At 42.9% G+C, this 20510-nt stretch overlaps 2 protein-coding genes across 2 annotated transcripts; both read left to right on the forward strand.

The window, feature by feature from the left end:
* The first annotated feature begins 1473 nt into the window (after nt 1-1473).
* Nucleotides 1474-6269, forward strand: crabp2b (cellular retinoic acid binding protein 2, b). Its single transcript, XM_070984852.1, has 4 exons — nt 1474-1618; nt 4308-4486; nt 4805-4921; nt 5506-6269. The coding sequence occupies exons 1-4, from the start codon at nt 1537-1539 to the stop codon at nt 5554-5556; spliced, it is 429 nt and encodes a 142-aa protein (XP_070840953.1). The 5' UTR covers nt 1474-1536; the 3' UTR covers nt 5557-6269.
* Nucleotides 6270-10957: 4688 nt separating this feature from the next.
* scamp3 (secretory carrier membrane protein 3) lies at nt 10958-20303 on the forward strand. The gene is made up of 9 exons (XM_070985127.1): nt 10958-11431; nt 11718-11798; nt 13316-13429; nt 13748-13868; nt 14424-14552; nt 16559-16718; nt 16819-16920; nt 17844-17961; nt 19341-20303. Exons 1-9 carry the CDS (start codon nt 11378-11380, stop codon nt 19476-19478), a joined length of 1017 nt encoding a protein of 338 aa, XP_070841228.1. The 5' UTR covers nt 10958-11377; the 3' UTR covers nt 19479-20303.
* The last annotated feature ends 207 nt before the right edge of the window (nt 20304-20510 follow it).

Raw genomic sequence — 20510 nt, forward strand, 5'->3', positions numbered from 1 at the left:
TGAGCTGCTGTTGTCCTCAGCATATCTCAGTCTGAGGTCAGCCAGCGGTGAAGGCTGGCCTGGGTGGTTAAGTCGCATTTGCATTCAAAAGTGCTTTTATATTTCCTTTCTCTTGTCTAAAATACCTGCTGAGGCTAATTCCCATGTCGCTGTAACTTTATAGGGTACAGTAGCTGCATGGAGCCACAGGGAGGAATGCTGAGACGACCGGCACAGATAACATCATGACTCCTTTTGTTGTGTGGATGCACTGCATCATGTTTCCAGAGGTCTCCCTTCTGATCCAGCCCTGATGAAATATTTTTGGCAATATGTGTGCATGTGTGTGTGTGTGTGTGTGTGTGTGTGTGTGTGTGTGTGTGTGTGTGTGTGTGTGAGAGAGAGAGAGAGAGAGAGAGAGAGAGAGAGAGAGAGAGAGAGAGAGAGAAACCAGAAAGAAAGTATATAACCTAAAGAAAGTTAGGTTTTCACTGAGTTTTATTCGATTTCAGGTGCTATTATCAAATCTCCCTGATTGTGGACATTAAAAAAAACTCCTTTTATGCTATCTTCAACCTTTACTGAAAATGTATTTAGCTCCACAGTAATCAGCCAAGTCATCAACAAGGTCACTCATTGTGATCCTTGGATTCAACTCAGCCTAATTCACCTTGACTTTGTGGGCTGCAGTAACAGTACAAAAACCCAGTGTCATCATCATTTACACATAAAGCTACACTTGAATTGTAATCAACTTATTAGTTAAAGTTGTTAGTTATAGATAGACAAGTACACCTAAATATAAAGGATTAAGGTATGTCAGACCTGAAGGATGGCAGCATTAGCAGAATATATCCTTGCACACACTGAGGCGGTAAACATGTTGAGATGAGATGAAACTGGCAGCCTGCAGTATATCTGCTGTCTGGTTATAATTAATACACTTTGCTGACGTGTCTCCTCTCTCTCACACCTTAAGAGAGGTGTGAAAATGCTGATGGCACTTTGCTTGACGGTTGTCTTATCCTTTCGCTCTCTCGTTATAACACCCCCCTCTGAACTCATTAACCCTGATATCTGATTTCACGTTCCACATCTTAGACCTTAACACATCGTGGCTCAAGTAGTATAACAAGTTCCATCTATGTTTCATTTCTCTGTGTTACCTATCACCCATTTTCTGGATTTCTTGACAGGTAATTGGGACAAACAAAGGACAATTAGCGCTTTTCCTTAATTTCCCATCAGCATCAAAGCTCTTACTGGAAGAGCATTTTCCAGCTCGTATCCAAATCTTTCACCATGCTGCCAGAGGTGGAGGGTACAGTCGGGATCGAGGGGGGAAAGTCCCTCCCTGCCACCAGCGCCTGTATTGGCTGGACCAGCATCGGATCCAGGCGAGCTGTCAGCCAATCAATGGAGGCGCAGATGCAGGCAGAGGAGACGGCTTCACAGGCTGGTTAACGGAGAGGGACGGACGGACAGACAGACAGACGGACACGGACCGGAGAGCCTGCGAGCAGAATCGGCTTCTGACCTGCAGAAATCATCCCTAACATGGAGAAGACAATCACAGATTTCTCAGGAAAATGGAAAATGAAGTCTTCGGAAAATTTCGAGGAACTTTTAAAAGCACTGGGTGAGTAAAGCATCTGGGGCATTTAGCCTCGTGTATTTTTTTTTTTTTTTTTTTACCGTTTTCAAGAAAATGTCCCCAAAAAAGCTGTTTAACTGGCCAAAAGGATTTCCAACGTAAGACAAGGTTGCATCCCGGTTTTTTTCCAGCTTTTAAATCAAACTGCTTTAAGTGCAAAAACTATTGAAACTTTGATGCCACTTTACTGTCAAAGAGCATATTGTCATCTGGTTTATCATCAACCATTAACCTCCACTGTTAAAGTACAAAAAAGAAAAGGGAAGGGGAAGCATCTCTGCACAAAGACCTGTCAATCATGCTGTCGCTGGCATTATCAACTGGAAATCCACTTGGCTCAGAGGTCAGCTGGAGAACCAAAGTGGTTTGAAGTGGCTCTTTGTGGTTAGATTGGTTTGCTCCTGCACTGCTGCACACTGTCCCTGGGAATATTGGTCTTGTTAAGCCATAAGGGGCTGGATGGACTATAGGAGTGAGCAGGAGAAAGGGAGAGGTCAGGCGAGGGCCAGCCAGTGGCATCCATTAAAAATCTGAAGACAAATAGCCTGTGGAGGAATGTTAGATTAGACTCATCTGAAGCAGGGTCCTCCTCATGCGGTTGTAATTAGAGCCAGTGTAAACGGAACTAAGCCTTGACATGGGCCCCAGCAGCCAGCCAGCTCTGAGACTGACTTTCCTTCACTTCCCTGGGCCTCGCTGACCCGATCTAGTGTGTGTGTGTGTGTGTGTGTGTGTGTGTGTGTGTGTGTGTGTGTGTGTGTGTGTGTGTGTGTGTGTGTTGGTACCTCCGTTAGTGCCACTCCATGAGCAAATATGGTCTGAACTGAATTTGATTTGAGGGGTAGTCTTGATCTTTCTGAAGCTGGTCCATCTCACATGAATAGTAGCAAAAACAAAAGGGTCAGCAGGTGGTTTACATTTGCTTTACATTCATTAAACAACATGGCCTCACATCTCCACCGACCCAGCACATACAGTAGATGTTGATATAAGATATCTGTTCTTTCAACAGCATCTAGGCATTTGTTTTCCTACAGGTTAAACCCCTCTGCTGAAAACCCTATTATATTTATGGTATTATGCTGCATGAATCCATGGCTGAATTATAGAATGGGCCTACCAGGCACAGGCATATAAGTACAAGGGGTCGGAGGGCCCCTGGGTGAAAGCCTTTGTTTGAAGTAACTGTTAGCATGTCTTGTTGGAAAGCCAATCAAACACACACTGATTCGACAACAGTTGGGACGCTGTTTAAAACAAATAATTGATGTGCTCATCCTTTTTGACATCACAAAGGCATTCTTGAAAGGCTCAGTCATTCGTAAGCAAGGATGGGGCGAGGTTCAACACTTTGGCAAAACACGTGATTGCTTAAAGGTTATTAGTGCATGGGCTCAAAGCAATTTCTTAAACCATTGTCGGTAAACACATTGCATTTGCAAATGATTGCATTCTGTTTTTATTTACATTTTACACGGCGTTCCAGCTCTTTGGACCTGGGGTTGTACAAAGAGACGCAAAATGGCCGAAAATGGTTACAAAGAGATGCAAAACAAGCTCAATGAGATGTAAATCAGCTACAAAGATGTGCAAAACTACAAAACAACTACACAGGGTCGCAAAATTAGCCCCAAGAGACGCAAAGAAATACAAAACACAAAACAGACACCAACATAAAAAAACACAAGATATACAAAATACAAAGCCACCACAAAGACACGCAAAACAACTACAAAGAGACGGGAGATGACTATAAAGAGATGCAAAATGGGAAAAATACTCACAAAACCCTTTTTATTTAGTGATCGTCTCTTTAAAGCATCAAACAAAACAAACTTTTGTTTGCAGCCCATTTGTGAAATGATGACCATCATTAACCTATTTACTGTATTTTGGAATAAGGTTTGAATTATGGGGGATGACAAGCATCACTTAACAATGTCACAGTACTTAGTGGTTTAAAAGTCCATACCAGTGGTTTTGCATGTTGTAACCAATTTAGTACAGATCACGTATGCTTCACATTATTCACTACCATTTTCTGAAGCATGCCATACATTAAGTTCTCCAAAGTCAGCACGCAGAGACTTGAACCTAACACATAAATCACAATGAATATTTCATTGTCTTGCTCCTTTTTTTTTTTCCATCAAAGTTATGCCATTGCGTGGCATTGCATCAGCACAGACTGTTTTGACAACTCGTCGGCTGCCAAAAAGCATTGCATTCATAACCTTTTCTGAAGGGAAATCAAACTGAGAAGACAAATAATAAGCAAACATGGACACTGTGAAAAGAAGGACAAGAATTTAGTTGTTAATTCTTTCGTAAAATCTGCTGTTTAGCTGTTGACTCCCAAATGTCAGATGACATAGTTTCAGAAAGCGCCAAGCGAGGAAAAATGATCCAAACAATCCCTCACAGCTGCCTCGCCACATAACAATAACATAACACTGTCAAAAAAACACTGAAGGTGTTGAAAGATTCACTTTGATGGACTTAGCAACACAATATCTCAGTACAGATATGAGCAAGATAAGAAATCAGAGTAAAAACCTACAAGATGCTCTGTATGAAGTTTGTTTTTTGAGCTCTAAACACTGAAAATTGCTGAAATGCTCTTGTAGCTGTCATCGAATGCAGTGTGATATCAGTTCTCTTTGTGTGTGAACAGGTGTGAACGTGTTCCTGAGGAAGATTGCAGTGACAGCGGCCTCCAGCCCGGCGGTGGAAATTACCCAGCAGGGAGAGAGTCTGTCCATCAAGACATCCACCAGTGTCCGCACTACCCATGTCTCCTTCACTGTGGGTCAGTCCTTCAGTGAGGCCACAGTGGACGGACGTCCCTGCACGGTACTGCGCATCCCTGAACTTCCAGTGTAACATTCCTGTTTAATGTCAGTATGCATACCAGCGTTTGGCCAAGGACAGCATAGCCAGCCCAAGCTCTGCACATAAGAAACATATGGAAATCATTTCAGTCAGTCCTGACGATAATGCACGAATCTGTTCTTCATTTCTTCATGCTGAGTGAGCAGTGATGGACATAGTTCCTGACAGGCTATAAAAATGTTGACGCTGAGCTCCAGTCATGATGAAACCCAAACTTTGCTCTAACTTCACAGTGTTCATAGCCAGTTATTAATATTTTTCTAATATGAAATCCTGCAGAGTTTTCCAAAGTGGGAAACAGAGAGCAAGATCAGCTGTGAACAGACTTTACAGAAAGGCGATGGGCCCAAGACGTCATGGACCCGGGAGCTGACCAACGATGGACAGCTGATACTGGTAATTAATATGTGAGAAGCACAAATACGAGAAAAGAATATCAGATTTAAAAAGACACTAAAATTAAGATGATTGTCTTGTCTGAGAGCTTCACAGTATTAAAAATAAAGTTAACACCCTTCACGAAGGGCTTGGTGCAAAAATAACTCACTAATGCTTTAAATAAATCATTTCTAACAGTCTACAGCCATGCTAGCAGCTGTGTGAGGCTGTGAGCTAAATGCTAACACTGACATGCTAGCAGTCACACAGTGACTACATTAACATACTGTTGTTTAGCAGCTGTAATGTTTACCATGGTCAGCATCTTAGATTAGCATTTTGCACGCTAGCATTTGCTAATCGGCACTAAAAGACAAAGTGTCAGTTGTTAGCTTTGCAGGTGTTTGGTGCTAAAAGTACCAGGCAACTAAAATTTTGACCTAGATAAAAAGTTAGGAAGTGACAGAGGAATGCTTTTTGATCAATAAAGCATGAGTAAATTATTCCTCAAATTATAATAAAGACATTAATCACTATTATATAATAGGCTCCTTATTAGAAAGTGGTTAAAACTCTGTCTTTTTGTGCCTCTTTTCTTTCAGACAATGACTGCTGGGGATGTGGTCTGCACCAGAGTTTATGAGAGGGAATGAGGAAGTTTTTCTCTCGACTGTCATACAATACTCCTGTTTTGTGCCTCATGCATGGTTTGCATTTACTCACTTCTTCGTCCTCCTCCCAGCCAGTCAGATGTTGGTCAAACTGTGTAGAGAAGCCTTCAGTTTACATGAATGTACATTATGATGGGACACTAGATGCTTTTATAAAACTAAACTTATTCTGTATCATACGGAAATCTCACATTCCTTTTTTTAAAGCTGTTTTGCAGTGTCCAAGACTTTTTTCATGATGTTAATAAACTGTTTTCTATGAACGTACTGCTTGATGATTCCTTTTCAGACGTCCTGTATGTTGCCTCCTCCCTGCACCTCCCATTCCCTTGTCTGCATATCGCTTTACATCACTGTCTACTGTTCAGACTCTCCCCATTATTCCACACCGTTCCCCCTCCATCTTTCCATTTGCAATCCAGTACCTTGTCCCCTGTGTGCTCTTTGTCTTCCTAGCTCTCTATGCTCACTCAATATGTAGTCAATTACTTTGAAAAGTCCCACAGACAATTCAGATTTTCTAAACTCCGCTCGAGAGACGTTTGGCAAAGCCGAGAGGGAAACAGGGAGTGGAAAGGAAAATGAGTGAGTGCAAGAGAGAGGGTGGTCATGAGAAAATTATTTCTGAGCATCAGGGGAGGTTATACTTCATATGCTCCGCTTTCCAGTTGTAACTACTTACAGAATGAGCTCAATAAAAATTCCCCCACCCCTTTGCTCTGGCTTTGCACCCAGGTACGAAGTGTTTAGTGGCTTCCTCTGACACCGTGCAGGGAGATTTCCAGCTGCTCCCACTTTGCAGCATAATGGATGCAAACAAAATATACAAACAGACTTGAAATGTGAACGGAGTGTCCTTGAAGTCCGTCTTACTCAACTAAAGCTCAACTGCGTGGTTCAGTCTGCGGCTGACTTCACCTTGCTGTGAAAAATGGACCTTCGGGGTCTCTCAAGCACTTCCTGAGGAGAGCGCTGCTATGGTTCACAGGCCACGATGGTTTTTCCAGGTTTTCAAACAGCGTGCAGACAAGCGCCCCTCTGAAGTGCTTCCCAGTTTATACACACAGTGCTGAGCAAGCAGGATGACTGGGCCTCCTCCAGGATGAATGTTCTCAATAACCTCTGTGGGTAAACGTGTGTGTGTTTGCATCAGTGGTGGACGAAGTACCCAAGTAAAGTATCAATGCCATGTAAAAAATACTGCAATTCAAGTAAAGCTACAGCATGATTATCAGCAAAATGTACCTAAAGCATAAATACAAAAGCGCTTGTATGACATATATTAGAATACTGTACAGTATGAAGTATATGCTACATTTTGCTCTCCAAATTTTAATTACTTTAAGTGCAATTAATGTATGTAAAGTGGTTTCTAACTTAGATGTTGGCCCCCTCAAAAGATCACAAGATAAATCTGATGGGTCATGAGATGATTAACAGGGAAGGAAAGAAGGGAAGAGAAGTTCTGTGAGACAACATGAACTGTTTGAATATTCTGGACTTTTCTCTAAGCTTTGCTGTTTTGTGAAATACTGGATTAAAAGTTTAAAGAAGAACAGATGGGAAAGATTTTTTTAGGTGGAGCTGCTAACAACTCATACAGACACATGAAATAAGCCCAAATGTTGTTTTTTTTGTGATCTGTTACAAGACAAAAGGGTTGGGCCACGCGGCCAGCTCAATTGTTAACGATGCATTATATTTTATTCACCCCCACATGTTTTTTTAATGTGAAATCTTAAGTAACTTGTAATAAAAGCTGTCAAATAAACGTGTGCAATAAAAAGTGCAATAGTTGCCTCTAAGTAGATGTTAAGTAGCCTAAAACGCAAATACTCTATAAAGTACAACCACGTAAAAATTGTACCAGAGGACTTTTCACTACATCTCTGGATACAGTTAGTATCTGCCTGAAAGATGCAGAGTGAAACGATCGTGTGTGACCAGGAATGCACGGCTTACACAACTTCACTCATTATATTCGTGCTTTTATGTCTCACAGGCAGAAAGTATGTTTTCAATGGCCTCAGTGAAACCCATGTTATTGTGTAAGCACTCATCAAAACCGCAGCGCTTTAACTGCACTCAGGAGGAGATGGAAAGTTCCTGCTATTTGCCCAATGAGAACATTGGCAATGTGCACGCACATGCATGCGCGCGCGCACACACACACACACACACACACACACACACACACACACACACACACACACACACACACACGCACACACACACACACACACACACACACACACACACACACACACACATACGAGATGCCTGATTCTGTCTAAATGACCCCTTTGACTGATGGTTGTTAGCCTCATAGGAGCAGTCTAAACCACCCAGTCCCTCCTTGTTAGCCGGGTCACTTTCCACACACAACTGTTATGCCAGTTCATTCCTCAGGCAGTGATGTCATGGAGCACTGCATTGCTTGATTGGCTGAAAGAATGCTGCGGTTTTAGGACCGGGAAGCACCCAAGTCCAGCGTTTGAATCTGGGCCATCTGGACCAATCATGACTGGCCAATTAGAGGAAATGATGAGTCACAGGAGTCAGCTGACAAACACAGATGCTGCAGGAGGAGGGCGTGAGGACAAACAAAACCTATGAGCAGGTTCAGGCAGAAGACACGAGTGATACGTGCTCCTTCAGCTGGGACAGCTTTCATCAGTGCTTTTGCATCTATTTAAGCTTTAAAAATGGCTGCTCATTCTGTGCTGTTCACACCACATCCCAAACATCTACATGTGAACCCTGTTTCTTCATGGATCCCCATAAAAGTACAGTTAATCTTATACTGATCTACAAGTGACCTGCAATTACCAACTGGGACTGCATTAAGGACACAACTCAGGCTGTAACTAGATGATGAAATTAAGCCTTTCCATCGTCAGGTCAATCTGCTGATTGTTGATTGCTTTTTCAATTAATTCATCATTTTACCTCTAAAATCTAGATGGCTATCTAGATTCTACAATCTACAATGGCCATCGCAGTTTCCCTTAGTCCACCATGATGTCGTCAAACTGCTTGTTTTGTCTGACCAAATATACAAATATATGAAAGAGAGAAAAGCGGCATACGCTCACATTGTAGAAGCTGAAACAAGCAAATGTTTGGCATTTGGAATGAATAATGACTCAAATCATTAATCAATTATCAAGATATTTGCCAATTAATTTTCTGTCAATACACTTATCTATAAATCAGCTTTTACTTTCAGCTCTGGTAGACTTTGTTTTTTGTTTTTCCCATACATAAAATTACAATAAAAAAACTTTATTGGCTCATGACCTCTAAAAAACAACCCTGTGTCATCTTTGGACCCTTTGTAACCGATTGCATAAGTGAACTCTGAGCAGTTTAGAAGACTTAAGAAATGTGAAGTCAATTTTATGTTGCATAAATGTGTTTTTTTTTCTCTCTCTCTCTTTTTCCATCTCACTAAATCATCCACAACTCCTCAGGTTTATCCTGATCAGTCTCACCGTCACACTTGCAGACAGTCAGCACAAACTAATGCTGTGCAGTCAAACAGTGGTCAAACCCACAGAGCTCTATTTTAAAATCGAGATGAGAGCCCAAAGTTTCCACACGTACCAAATATGTCAGGTTGAATCAGGATTTTTGAAGCTGGCCTGTCATAAGGTTTGATGGAAACACATGTTTCTAGCAAGTTCCAGCCCCTCCGCAACCCTGAAAAGGGATAGTCGGTATAGAAAATGGATGGATGGATGGATGGATGGATGGATGGATGGATGGATGGATGGATGGATGGATGGATGGATGGATGGACATGTTTATAGCAAAATGATAATAATCATAAGAACAAGAATAGGAATAAATTGAAAATACAGAATAAATAACTGTTTATGCTGTTTTGTTTTTGTGAGGTAAACTTGCTCTTTAAATATGTAAGGTCGCTCCTTATTAATTATTAGACTTGGTATCCCATTTCCATTCAACATTTTAATAATAAGTCTTTGGCCCATAGCCCGCCATTATGTTCCAGGTTTGGTCCTCTAGGGGAAAAAGTCTGGGCCCCCCTTATGCAGAAGACATCCAGAACATTTGACGTGATGAAATGGCACTGCCATGAAAAACATGGAGCCCTGGGTTTGAATATTCCACTCAGTGTAACCATCATCCAGCTGTAATGAAGAGCTGGAACAAGCTGAAAAAGTACCTTTATATGATGCTGTATGGAGTAAGATGATTTTCCCAACCACAAGGCTACTTATAGGCAAAATTAAAGAACACTGAATTCTGAAGAAGTTCATATGTGTTAAGATCTGTTCATAAATACCAAGGTGGTCCAGTAACAGTATAACAGTATACGTACTGTACTGTGTGTGCGGTGTGCGTGAGAGACAGTCCAACCTACAGTATGTGTTTGCAACAAAATCATATGACTGCCCTCACCCATGTGATCCCATGTGACTTGTAGGAGAAGAGAATGAAAAGAGGTCAGGCTGGACTGTACGTGCACATTAAGCCATGAAGTGTGCATAAACTAAAGATGTTTTCCTTCCTGCCGCTGCTCAGACCTGTGACTGCAGGGTCACATATGAGAAGTACAAAGGAAAAAGCTGTGTGAACCACATCACTGCGCCACAGTAGTAAGTCTGGGAGAGTCACACCTAATAACTAAAGTAAAGCAAAAAGTTCCATTAAAACAGCATATTTGGGGCAACATTAATTTTGAAGGCATGTTAAAGTGTGGGCATCAAATGTTATCAAAATGGATAAATGTTTATTGTGCATTTCCTGAGTTCTGCACCGGAGAATCACAGTCAGCTGAGACCAGAGAGGAGGATGAAATGATTCCTTCAAGGCACAAGAGGGACATCTACTGGAAGGGAAGGAGAGCATCTTTTTACAACAGCAGAACATGGAAATTTATAGTGAAACAACCCCACACTTTTCTCAGAGCTGTTCTTGTACTGTCACAGAATCTCATGGAAAAAATTCCCAAGTTATATTTGTTGTAAGATTTTTGTCCATATGAAGATGTGCTGTTTATTTTAATCGTGTCTGCAGTACAGAACGAGTCATCTTATCAATCACTTTAGTGTCACATCAAATCATATTTATCACGGAAAATCTTATGGGTTCTTGTCTAAACTGTCCAAACTTTTAGATAATACCATTTAAGCTCTGGCATGTTTGTGCTAGTATTGTCTGTTGTTTTTTTTTTGTTGTTTTTTTTAAATATGTTTTTAAGCTTTTTCACTTCGATTTTGTAATATAACAACAACAACAACAACAACAACAACAACAACACTATTAATGATAAAATTAATAGTAATAATAATAATTTCGTTTCACGTTTGGCCCCGCCCCCTCGTGTTCCCACGTGCTTCTCTGCCGCAGCAGCAGTCACATGACCCAATCTTCGGCTGCTTACTTCCTGTACCACTTGCAGGAGAAAATAACGAAATCCTTTTTGCCCTCCGGCGACGCACCGTAGCCGCAGTCCAGACCCTGACAGTCGGGACGGGGGGGGAAACACCTGGAAACACAACTGTCGACCTTTTCGCAGCGTTAAATCGCGTCCCCCTGTTATCTTACTGCGGGGTTATGATCACCGGGGGGCGGGTAGCTAGCTGACTGGATGAGCGGACTAACGTTACACCGCCCGCCCTTTCGATTTAGAAAATAAAACAAACGCAGCATTTTATCTGCTCGAAGAGGGCCAGTGGCTAATTTTTTCTCTTCTTAAGTAACGATAACATCAGCGGGAAGTAGTGGCAACTTGACGTTATAGCTCCCTTTTCTCAAACCAGCAAACCTCGATATGTCAAAATACACAAGCTTTCCAGAGCCGATGGACGACCACAACCCTTTTCAGGTGGGTGGAAATCAGTTTCAAGCTAACGTTAGCCGGTGTCAGTCTGTCTTCTGTCGTGGTGCGTTTGAGGGATGAAAGTCCTGGATGTTGGCTCTGTAATAGCAGACGTGATGTCGCTCATGTGACGAATTTTTCTGGGCCTGTCCGCCCTCCTTCACCTTTCGCCACTTGTGGCTCTTATAAACAATGAATGAAAGCCTCCCAGGTTTGTTGAACGAGGATTAATGTCCCAGCAAATCAAACTTGTCACTGTGCTAATGAAATGACCCTTTGTTTTGTCTGCTAGGACCCTGCAGTGACTCAACACAGCAGCAACACAGGATATGCCACACTGGACCTGTACAACCCATTTGATAATACGACTGGGGTGAGCAAGGTGTCTTCCTCACTCTGAGATAACAGTGGGGTGGTTTGTTGATAACGTGCTGTACAGATAATGTAAAACACAACAGTCTCAAAGTGTCATTTCCCGGGCATGTTTATGCTCTTGCAAGAAAGATTAGGGGCCCCAGGGGCAGAAATTTGGACCCTATGAACCATCCAATCCCCACTCTGTCTGTGTATTTTGTGCAGTTTTTCTAAAACAAAAGAGCGCCTGGCTCCCAGCTTTCTGTGTGCTAATGCGAATTGATACAATTTAATTTATAAGCATGCAACATGTTAGCACACGGCTGCAGAATCAGACTGAAGTGCCATTTAGCTGAATGTTTAATGCTGCTTTTCTCTTCTATTCAGCTGCATATTCTGTTTAAAGTGTATGTCAGCCTTGAATGGCTGCAAGCTAAGGGAGACTGGCTGTTGAAAAGCTAATACATAAACTAATAAAAGCGAGTTAAATACACTGCCACAAATTGGATGTTTAACTTTTAATGGAAATAAAGTAAAGATATGTTTGTTAAGATGTTTTCAGATGCAGCAACTGACTGCGTTTTACTGTAAGTCACTGTGGAGCTTTAGTAGCCCGACAGTCAGAACGAATGGCCGTTTGCTTTTACTTTGCTCATTAATTCTATTTGAATCGATGCGCAAGTAACAGATGACGGTGGTGGCAATTCATTTGTGTGGAACCAGGCTTGGAAAACCTCTCAACAACAACTCAAGGAAATACAACTGCAGCCACTCCAACACCCTTAGCATGTCAGCTGATTTTGCGCTATTGTGCTGCAAAAGATCAAATTTTAATTAAAACAGCCCAAAACCAGCTGGCGTAGAGTAAGGCTGGAGCTACTCCTTTAGACTTCTGGGGCCCCAGAGCTTTTTGTCATCCAGACTTGAAAATGAAGACTGTGCAAATATACCACATTATACAGACGTCTAAAGCAGGCACAAAAGAGAGAGCAGAAATATACACAACGCTGAGTGATGTACACCTCAGCTGCACGTTATAGTGTGCTTTGTTGCTAGGAAACAGCTTGGGTTCACATGTACTTCCTGTCATCTGCTGATATTTGCAAGTGCTGCAGCGACAGGAACTAAATTAGGATATTTGAAACTGAACTAGTACCGCAGTCATTTACAGTGAATTATGGGACACACCATAATGCACAATGCAGACTCGCTGTGGTCTCGGTCTGGTGCTGGCACTGTCCTTTAATGACCCATTTTCACAGTTGTTCAGTGTGCTGTGGCCAAAAGCCAAATCACAGATGACAGATGAGTTGGGAAAAGTTCTTGTCTGATGTTGTCCTTTTTTTCCTCAGATCGTGGTGCTCTCTGATATGGGATAAAATACAAAGACTATTTGTGCATGTTAGAGTATTTTTTCCTGTAGTGAAGAGAGTTAACACCCCTGGCTCTGTAATGTTTTGATCTGAATTGCTGCTCACAGGTTGAGCTGCTTGAGGTCAAACTGAGGTCTGTTTTTGTGCTAAATATGTTCCCCAGCCTCCACCGCCGTATGAAGCCACCTCTCCCTCTGCTCCATCTGTGCCTGCACAAACCCCACCCAGCAGGACAACACCCACTGAGCCTCGCAACTATGGCTCCTATAACTCCCAGGTATACATGCTGCTGTAAAGACACTTGTAACCTGCCACAGTTATGGACCCACCTCCCTGACTAACTCACTCAATCCAATAGTTGTTGCTACAATCTGATAACATAGAAAACAGCTGACATTTCTACACCTGAAGCATCACCCGGCTGTCAGTGCTGATACATAAATTCACATGCATACCTTGAAAGCATCACCTCTGGGAATCTCTTATGATAACCGGGTCCTTTACGTAACCCTTTTCATTATTTATAACACTAGCACAACCCATCCCTTTAAAACTTGACATGCAGGCCTGATGCCTCACTTTCTCCCTGTGTTAGACTGCAGTGAATGCTACGACAGCAGAACTCCTGAGGAAGCAGGAGGAGCTGGAGAAGAAAGCCCGGGAGCTGGAGAGGAGAGAAAGGGAGCTGGAGTCACACAGCCTGGGCCCTGGAGCCTGTAAGAGAGGGGCCATGAGGGGAGGGGTGAAAGAAAACATGACAAAAATTTAATCGTACAAAGTCTTGAAAGTTTGGAGAATGCTCAATTTTAAGTGTTGAAATATGCTTGACTTTGAGTGTACAGCTTCAAAAATGCTTCACTTCAACATAATCTGGTGTTTTATCTCCACAATCACTCATTTCAACCAACAATCTTTTAATCTTTGAAAGGAAACCACCCTGTCATCATATTGTTTGTTGTCTCCAGGCATCAACATGAACAAGTATGAAACAATAATGATCAAAACATACAATTAAAGTTCATATGAACAGCTGGTAAAATAAATACGCATTGATTGCTGTGGGTGTAAAGGAATTCTGGAGACTTTATTTTTCAGGATTGCATTAATGTGATAATAAAGGCCTCAAGAGTCTGGAAATGTTTGGTTTAAGTACCTTGAAAGTGCTTGAGTTCCACTCTTTAAAAAGCAGTACAAGCCCTGTCGATAAATACCTCAGATGCCTAAATGTATTGTTGATTTCTCTGAATTTTCCCTTTGTTCTTCCTCATCAGCCCGTCAGAATAACTGGCCCCCGCTGCCTTCGTTCTGCCCGGTCGGCCCCTGCTTCTACCAGGACATCAGCGTGGAGATCACTCAGCGCTTCCAGCGCACCGTCACCATCATGTACTACTTCTGGATGTGTGAGTTCCTGTAACTGTAACTGTGTGCTGTTGTGTGAATTCCCAGCATCATTGTCGCAACGTCAGACTCATAATGTAACGTAATTAACAACAGGGTTCGGGTGGCAGGCGGCAGCGGACACAAAATCTCCACCTGTTAACACTTGAGATTTATTAGTGCAGCGCTGTGCTATTGCAAGTGAAAGAATCCCGTAAGGAATTGAACCTAGCGCTGACTCATGCCCGTGTGACTTCTACTGTACCGTCAAGAGCGCGAGCTGGAATGTTTGCAGAGACTCCGACACTTCACTGCCAGATCGAGCGCTTTGACAGGAACCAGCTGAAATCAGCTGAAGGTTCGGCTCTTTTCACTGGTGGCATCGACAAATTGGTGAAAATTAGCTCTTCTTAATGACCCACCCAAAGTACGCACACAAAAAGAAGTTAAAGGGGTTTGTTTTCCCGTTCACATGCATGTGCACAAATCTCAGCATTTCAAATGAAGCTGAATGCAGATTTTGAAGATGACAGAAAGAGGAAGAGAAAGTGTCGGTGCGACGTTTTCTCCACATTTCACTCTGTGTTTTAGTTTTACCGCTGAATGCTGAAAGGCAGTGGTGATGAACTGCTAACCTTTCATTCTTGTGACCTACTTGGATAATTACAGGCCTATGGAGCGGCGGCCTATAAAGCTGTATAATTATTACTCTGCTTTTTGCCGAATCATAACAAATGGTGGCAAATGTTCCAAAGCCTGGCACCAGTCCTGGACCAGGCGTGACTGGAAGCCTGTAAAACTGTAGAATACAAATATATATTTGACAGTTGGTGTCATGCCTCCTGTCAACATCGTGTGCTCTGCTCTGTGTGTTAGTTCCTTATAGCTCTTTTTGGATAAATCAGTTTTACTTCTGAATGAGGAACTGTTATTATACTTATCATTTAAGTGGTGCACATATTCACCATTAACTATCATGCATATTAGTAACATATTGGCGTTTTCATTAGTCATTATGAAGCATGTATTAATGCCTTATTCTGCATGACCATATTCTACAACTACGAGGCCATTAACTAAGCGTTTTCCCTCAATAACCTCCTAAATACTGATAATTGATAGTAAGTATTCAGTTGTTGTGTATGAATTATGATCTTAGTAACCTAATCATAACCCCCAGGATGCGGCATTAATGAGTGCTTTGTAATGACAAAGAGCCAGAACGCTATTAATATTGGTGGCACGGTGGTAACACTGTCGCCTCACAGCTAGAAGGTCCCGGGTTCAATTCCCGCTATGGGCACCCAGGGGCGTGTCCTCCACCATGCCTTCAGTGCCTGCTGCTTGAGGTAAAAAAGGGGCCTTTCTGTGTGGAGTTTGCATGTTCTCCCGGAGTGTCCTCCTTAAATAACCCCCTCTAAAAACATGCAAGAAGATCATCACCTGACCAATGGTGACGACAGAGAGTTGGGTCCCTGGGCGCCGCTGTTGGCTGGCAGCCCACCGCTCCTGGTCTGCAGCAGAGGAAAGACGTGCCGGGATGGGTTAAAAGCGGAGAAACGAATTTCACAAATGCATTGCGTGTGCGGTTTTCCCCCTCTTTCCCCTAATAAAGGGATGTCTTTCTTTCTTTCTATTCATGCTAACAAGACACTAGTTAACGGTGGATATATGTACCTTTTATATAAAGTGTGGCACAGAATGCATCTAGAAGAAGAAATGTTTCAAACAGTGACAATGATTAAAGTCCTCGGGTGTGTCTGGAAACAAAACCTGAGCCTCCTTCAGCCTCGACCGAAGGACGACCGACAGAGCCAACTCTAAACTTAGCAGAAGGCAAAGGGAAGTAATGCATTGCGTTATATTACATCAGCCAAATCCTCACAAGTTTCTTTAGAGCGGGGAAGGGGGGGGGGGCTGGATTGGTGTTCTAGTCCACAGCTCTGCAACAAAGCAACAAAGACTGCAGTGCTGCTTACTCTTCAACCACTAACATCCATCCTTCTGAACTCTTTGTATTGATGTCCAGTCTGCACTTGCACGCTGCTCTTCAACCTGATCTCCTCCCTGGCCATGTTCTGCGTGGACCCCTCTGGTGGTGTTGGCCTCGGCCTCGCCATCCTCTGGGCTCTCCTCTTCACCCCCTGCTCCTTCGTCTGTTGGTACCGACCTGTGTACAAAGCCTTCAGGTGTGTACCTGATTTTTCAAAAAAGACCCCACTGGCCTGAAAACATTGTGTAACTTTTATCCTTTGCTCAACATTTAAGGTTTTTTCCTCTCCTTTCCAGGAGTGACAGCTCCTTCAATTTCTTTGTCTTCTTCTTCGTTTTCTTCGCCCAAGTGGTCGTTTACGTCATCATGACTATCGGTATCCCTGGATGGGGCTTCAGGTATGACTAATAAACAGTATACATTATTCTTTGCAGTTTCTCGTGTTAAAACCTACATGAAAACAATCTGTGTCAGGTTATTTTGCTCATGCTAATGCACAGTGAGCGCAGGGCCTTTTTGATTTGTCATAACAGGAAAAGGTGTAACGAAAAATTAATGTGCTCCATTTAAGTGTCCCAGTTAGCGACACGGCAGTGAGCCCGTGTGCACAGCAGCAGAGCGCTGGAAGTCGCAAACCTAACTGCAGTGGTGGAATGAAACTTAGTACATTACTGAATGACTGTGCTTAAGTACTATTTGAGGTACTTGTACTTTACGTGAGTATTTACATTTTATGCCAACTGTTCTATACTTCTACTGCACTACAATGCAGTGCTACAGACATGATGATCTTACAGGAAATGATGCATTGCTTTAGATTAAACTACCTAACAACATATAAAGTGGTTAAAATCACCTCAACCTTAAACATTTGCAGCAATTTTAATCCAAAAACAACCATTTTCCAGCACAGTGAGTACTTAAATATCCTTTTCTTAAGTGAAGGATCTGAATACTCCTTCTGCAGCTGTCAATCATAGTTACGTTATTAGTCCCACTTGAACTTGTCAGTCATGTTATGAAAAAAACTGTTTGCTTTAGGATACAGTCAGACTCTCTGGACTATCTGGAAGTGTGGCAGTGAAACTTTTTCTTGCACCAGGCAGCTAATTTTGTTAGCGCCGCTCTGCTTTAAATAAGTGTCCTTATGCGAGCACAGTGCTGACAGAACAGAGCTAACGAGTACATAATTAATACCAGGTGTAAATGTCACTGTCAGGATAACGTCCGCTCACGGATTGCTGTCTAAGTGCAGGTGCAAATGAGGATATTAATTGTCTTTTCTTCCCTCTCTGCTTTTAAATCTGTCTCTTTCCCGCAGTGGGTGGATCGTGAGCCTGGCTGCTCTGAAGACCAGTATCCCGGTCGGTGCCATCATGATGATAAATGCCATCCTCTTTACTGCTCAAACCGCCATGGGGGTTGTCATGCTGAAGAAGGTGAAAACTGAATCATTTTGTTTACACGCAGGAAAACTTCTCAAATTAAGGCTTTTTGGCAAATGTCAGTCACACAGTCGCTGTATGGACTGATTAAGAGGAAATTTGGAGCAGTGACATGAAAACAGGAGTTCATAGAGTAGAAACACAAGGAGAGGGATTCTGCATGTTCACAGTGTGGGAGTGAAGAGGAACTGACGGGGAGGAACCTTTCTGAGTCTTTTTGAGTCTGGCAGACTGATTGCAACACTGGTTAAGCCTGAAAGCTGACCTGGCCTGGACCAAGTTTCCATGATGATAGAGTGTGAACCTCCTTTATGAAACAGAATATCCTCATCATAAGCCTGACGTACTGAAATAAGCCTGGTTTCACCCCTCTGGTTTCTGAGACCGATTTATGATGTTCACATGAGCAGCTCTTCAGTGTTTTTCAACCTTGACCCCTTTTACACGTTTTTGTGTTTAAGTGACTAATGGGACAGTTTTTGAATCTGGTGCTGTATTAAGCGAGGGACGGCCTGCAATCTGAGCACCATCGTTGTAGAATAATCTGACTCAGCGCACTGGTTTCCCCCACTGCTTCTCCCTCTCACTCTTCTCTTGATATTTTCAGATGTAGCTCTGTGAATTAAGGGTGTCGACCTCAGTGAGTTTTATTTTGTCCCTGTCGTGAAGTGTGCTTTACGAAGATCTGCGAGATAAAATGACCGTTTCTGTCAGTGGAGTCTGGTGGCTTCAGGGAGAGCGGCTGTTTCTGGTTAAACAAGAAGGGTCTTGCTCTTTAACAAAAAGGTCTTTCTCTGGAGGGATCAGACACTTAGAATAATAATCTGAGCCGGTCAGCTTCAGCGCTCAATGCTGGACCAGTTTCCAGGTTGAAAAATAGAGAAGTTTCCCTTTAATACTCACTGTTAAGTCAGCATGTCGGCGTAGTTCTGGAGAGGAGTGGACACTGGCTTTAGTAGTGATGCAGGATATCACACAGAAAGGCATAATCATAGTTGCTCATCCATGCAAAGCACTCATTTAAATCCTTCGCTCTGCTTATAAATGCTTTCAATAAGGCTAAAAACGAATGGTAGATAATGCTGTGACATGATCTGGTGGGTCACATTTCCTCCTGAATTAAGTCAGAGGAAGACGGAGTCAGAATTGTTAAACTGTATTCGCACCCCTTACCCGGTCTGTGCGAGCCCTCGCAGCCGGCTGCGTCCAGGTGGTGCACCTACCATGAAGCAGTCAGTCGATAACAAACAGTCCGAAGAATAGCCGCAATATCGGGTTCTGCGTATCCTTTTCACCCTCACAATGTGCATGATATGATGATGAACCTGCTGCATGTATCGGGTGTCAGCGCGCTCTGCTCTTCCGTCCTTCAGGTCCACAGTCTGTACAGGCAGACCGATGCCAGCTTTCAGAAGGCCCAGGCCGAGTTCGCCACCGGAGTCATGGCCAATCAGGCTGTCCGCCAGGCGGCTGCCAACGCCGCCCAGGGGGCCTTCACCGCACCTCGATAGAGAGAGACGAGAGGGGCTGGGAGGCTGAGAAGAGGAGGAGGAGGAGGAGGAGGAGGAGGAGGAGGGCCCTTTCAGATTGATAGAGGATCAGTTTGGTATTTATTTCCCCACAGGTGATTAGAATTTTGGGTGGCTGGGGGGGGGTCTATGTATGTAATTACCCCTGGGCAACGCGCATGACACAGAGGTGGGGTTGTCTAATTTCTAAAGGTGTACAGGACAGGTTAGCTACATCGCCAAACCGGGAGTCAACAGCTCATGTGCTGATTCAAGATTCAGAGAGATGGTGTGAGATGTGATGATGTGTGACACTCCGCTCAGTTGTACCAAGTGTCAGGTAAAATGGAAACACTCCAATACAAAGTGCATCAGCGAATGCAGGGAAAATGCTTTCTTTTTTCTTTTTTTTTTTGTATGAAACAAGCTGTGTGCCAAGTGGGACAGCCCTCGCCTGGATACTCCCTGTTTTTGAATGACTTGGATGTACATTGTGTTCGTGAGGAGCCATGTTTGAGACGGAGGGGAGGGTTGGAGCTGAACGCTGAAATGTCGCCGTTCTAACACTCGACTTTGGCTTTTTTCTGTTGTTGTTGTTGTTGTTGTTGTTGTTGTTGCTTCTTATGTGTAAACTAACAAGTTGTTTTGTTATTATTTCAAATGAGAATGCCTATTTACCTTATTGCCAAAACCTCTCATACTGTAAAGATTATGAACATGTGTTGTTTCTATTACCAGTATATCTGTCACCGTTCTGTTGGTGTTGCTCGTGGCTCTTCTTATAACAAGTCACTATCTTGGTTTTAATAAAATATATTGCCATGCTTATACAGTCTACTGTAGTCATTGTTGCCTCATCTTATTGGCTGTTCTGAAGAAAGCACACCAGAGGCTTTTCTTCTTAAGACAGCTTGAAAATGTAGTGTGTTTGGGGGTGGTGTGGTGGGGAGCATCCTCATGCTGTAACTGGTGTAGCAACACATCAACGAAGGACAGGAGACAGTTGGGTAAAATGGTGCAAACCCAGCTAAGAAA

The sequence above is a fragment of the Chaetodon trifascialis genome, chromosome 17, assembly GCF_039877785.1.
Source record: "Chaetodon trifascialis isolate fChaTrf1 chromosome 17, fChaTrf1.hap1, whole genome shotgun sequence".
In the NCBI taxonomy this organism is placed as follows: Eukaryota; Metazoa; Chordata; class Actinopteri; order Chaetodontiformes; family Chaetodontidae; genus Chaetodon; species Chaetodon trifascialis.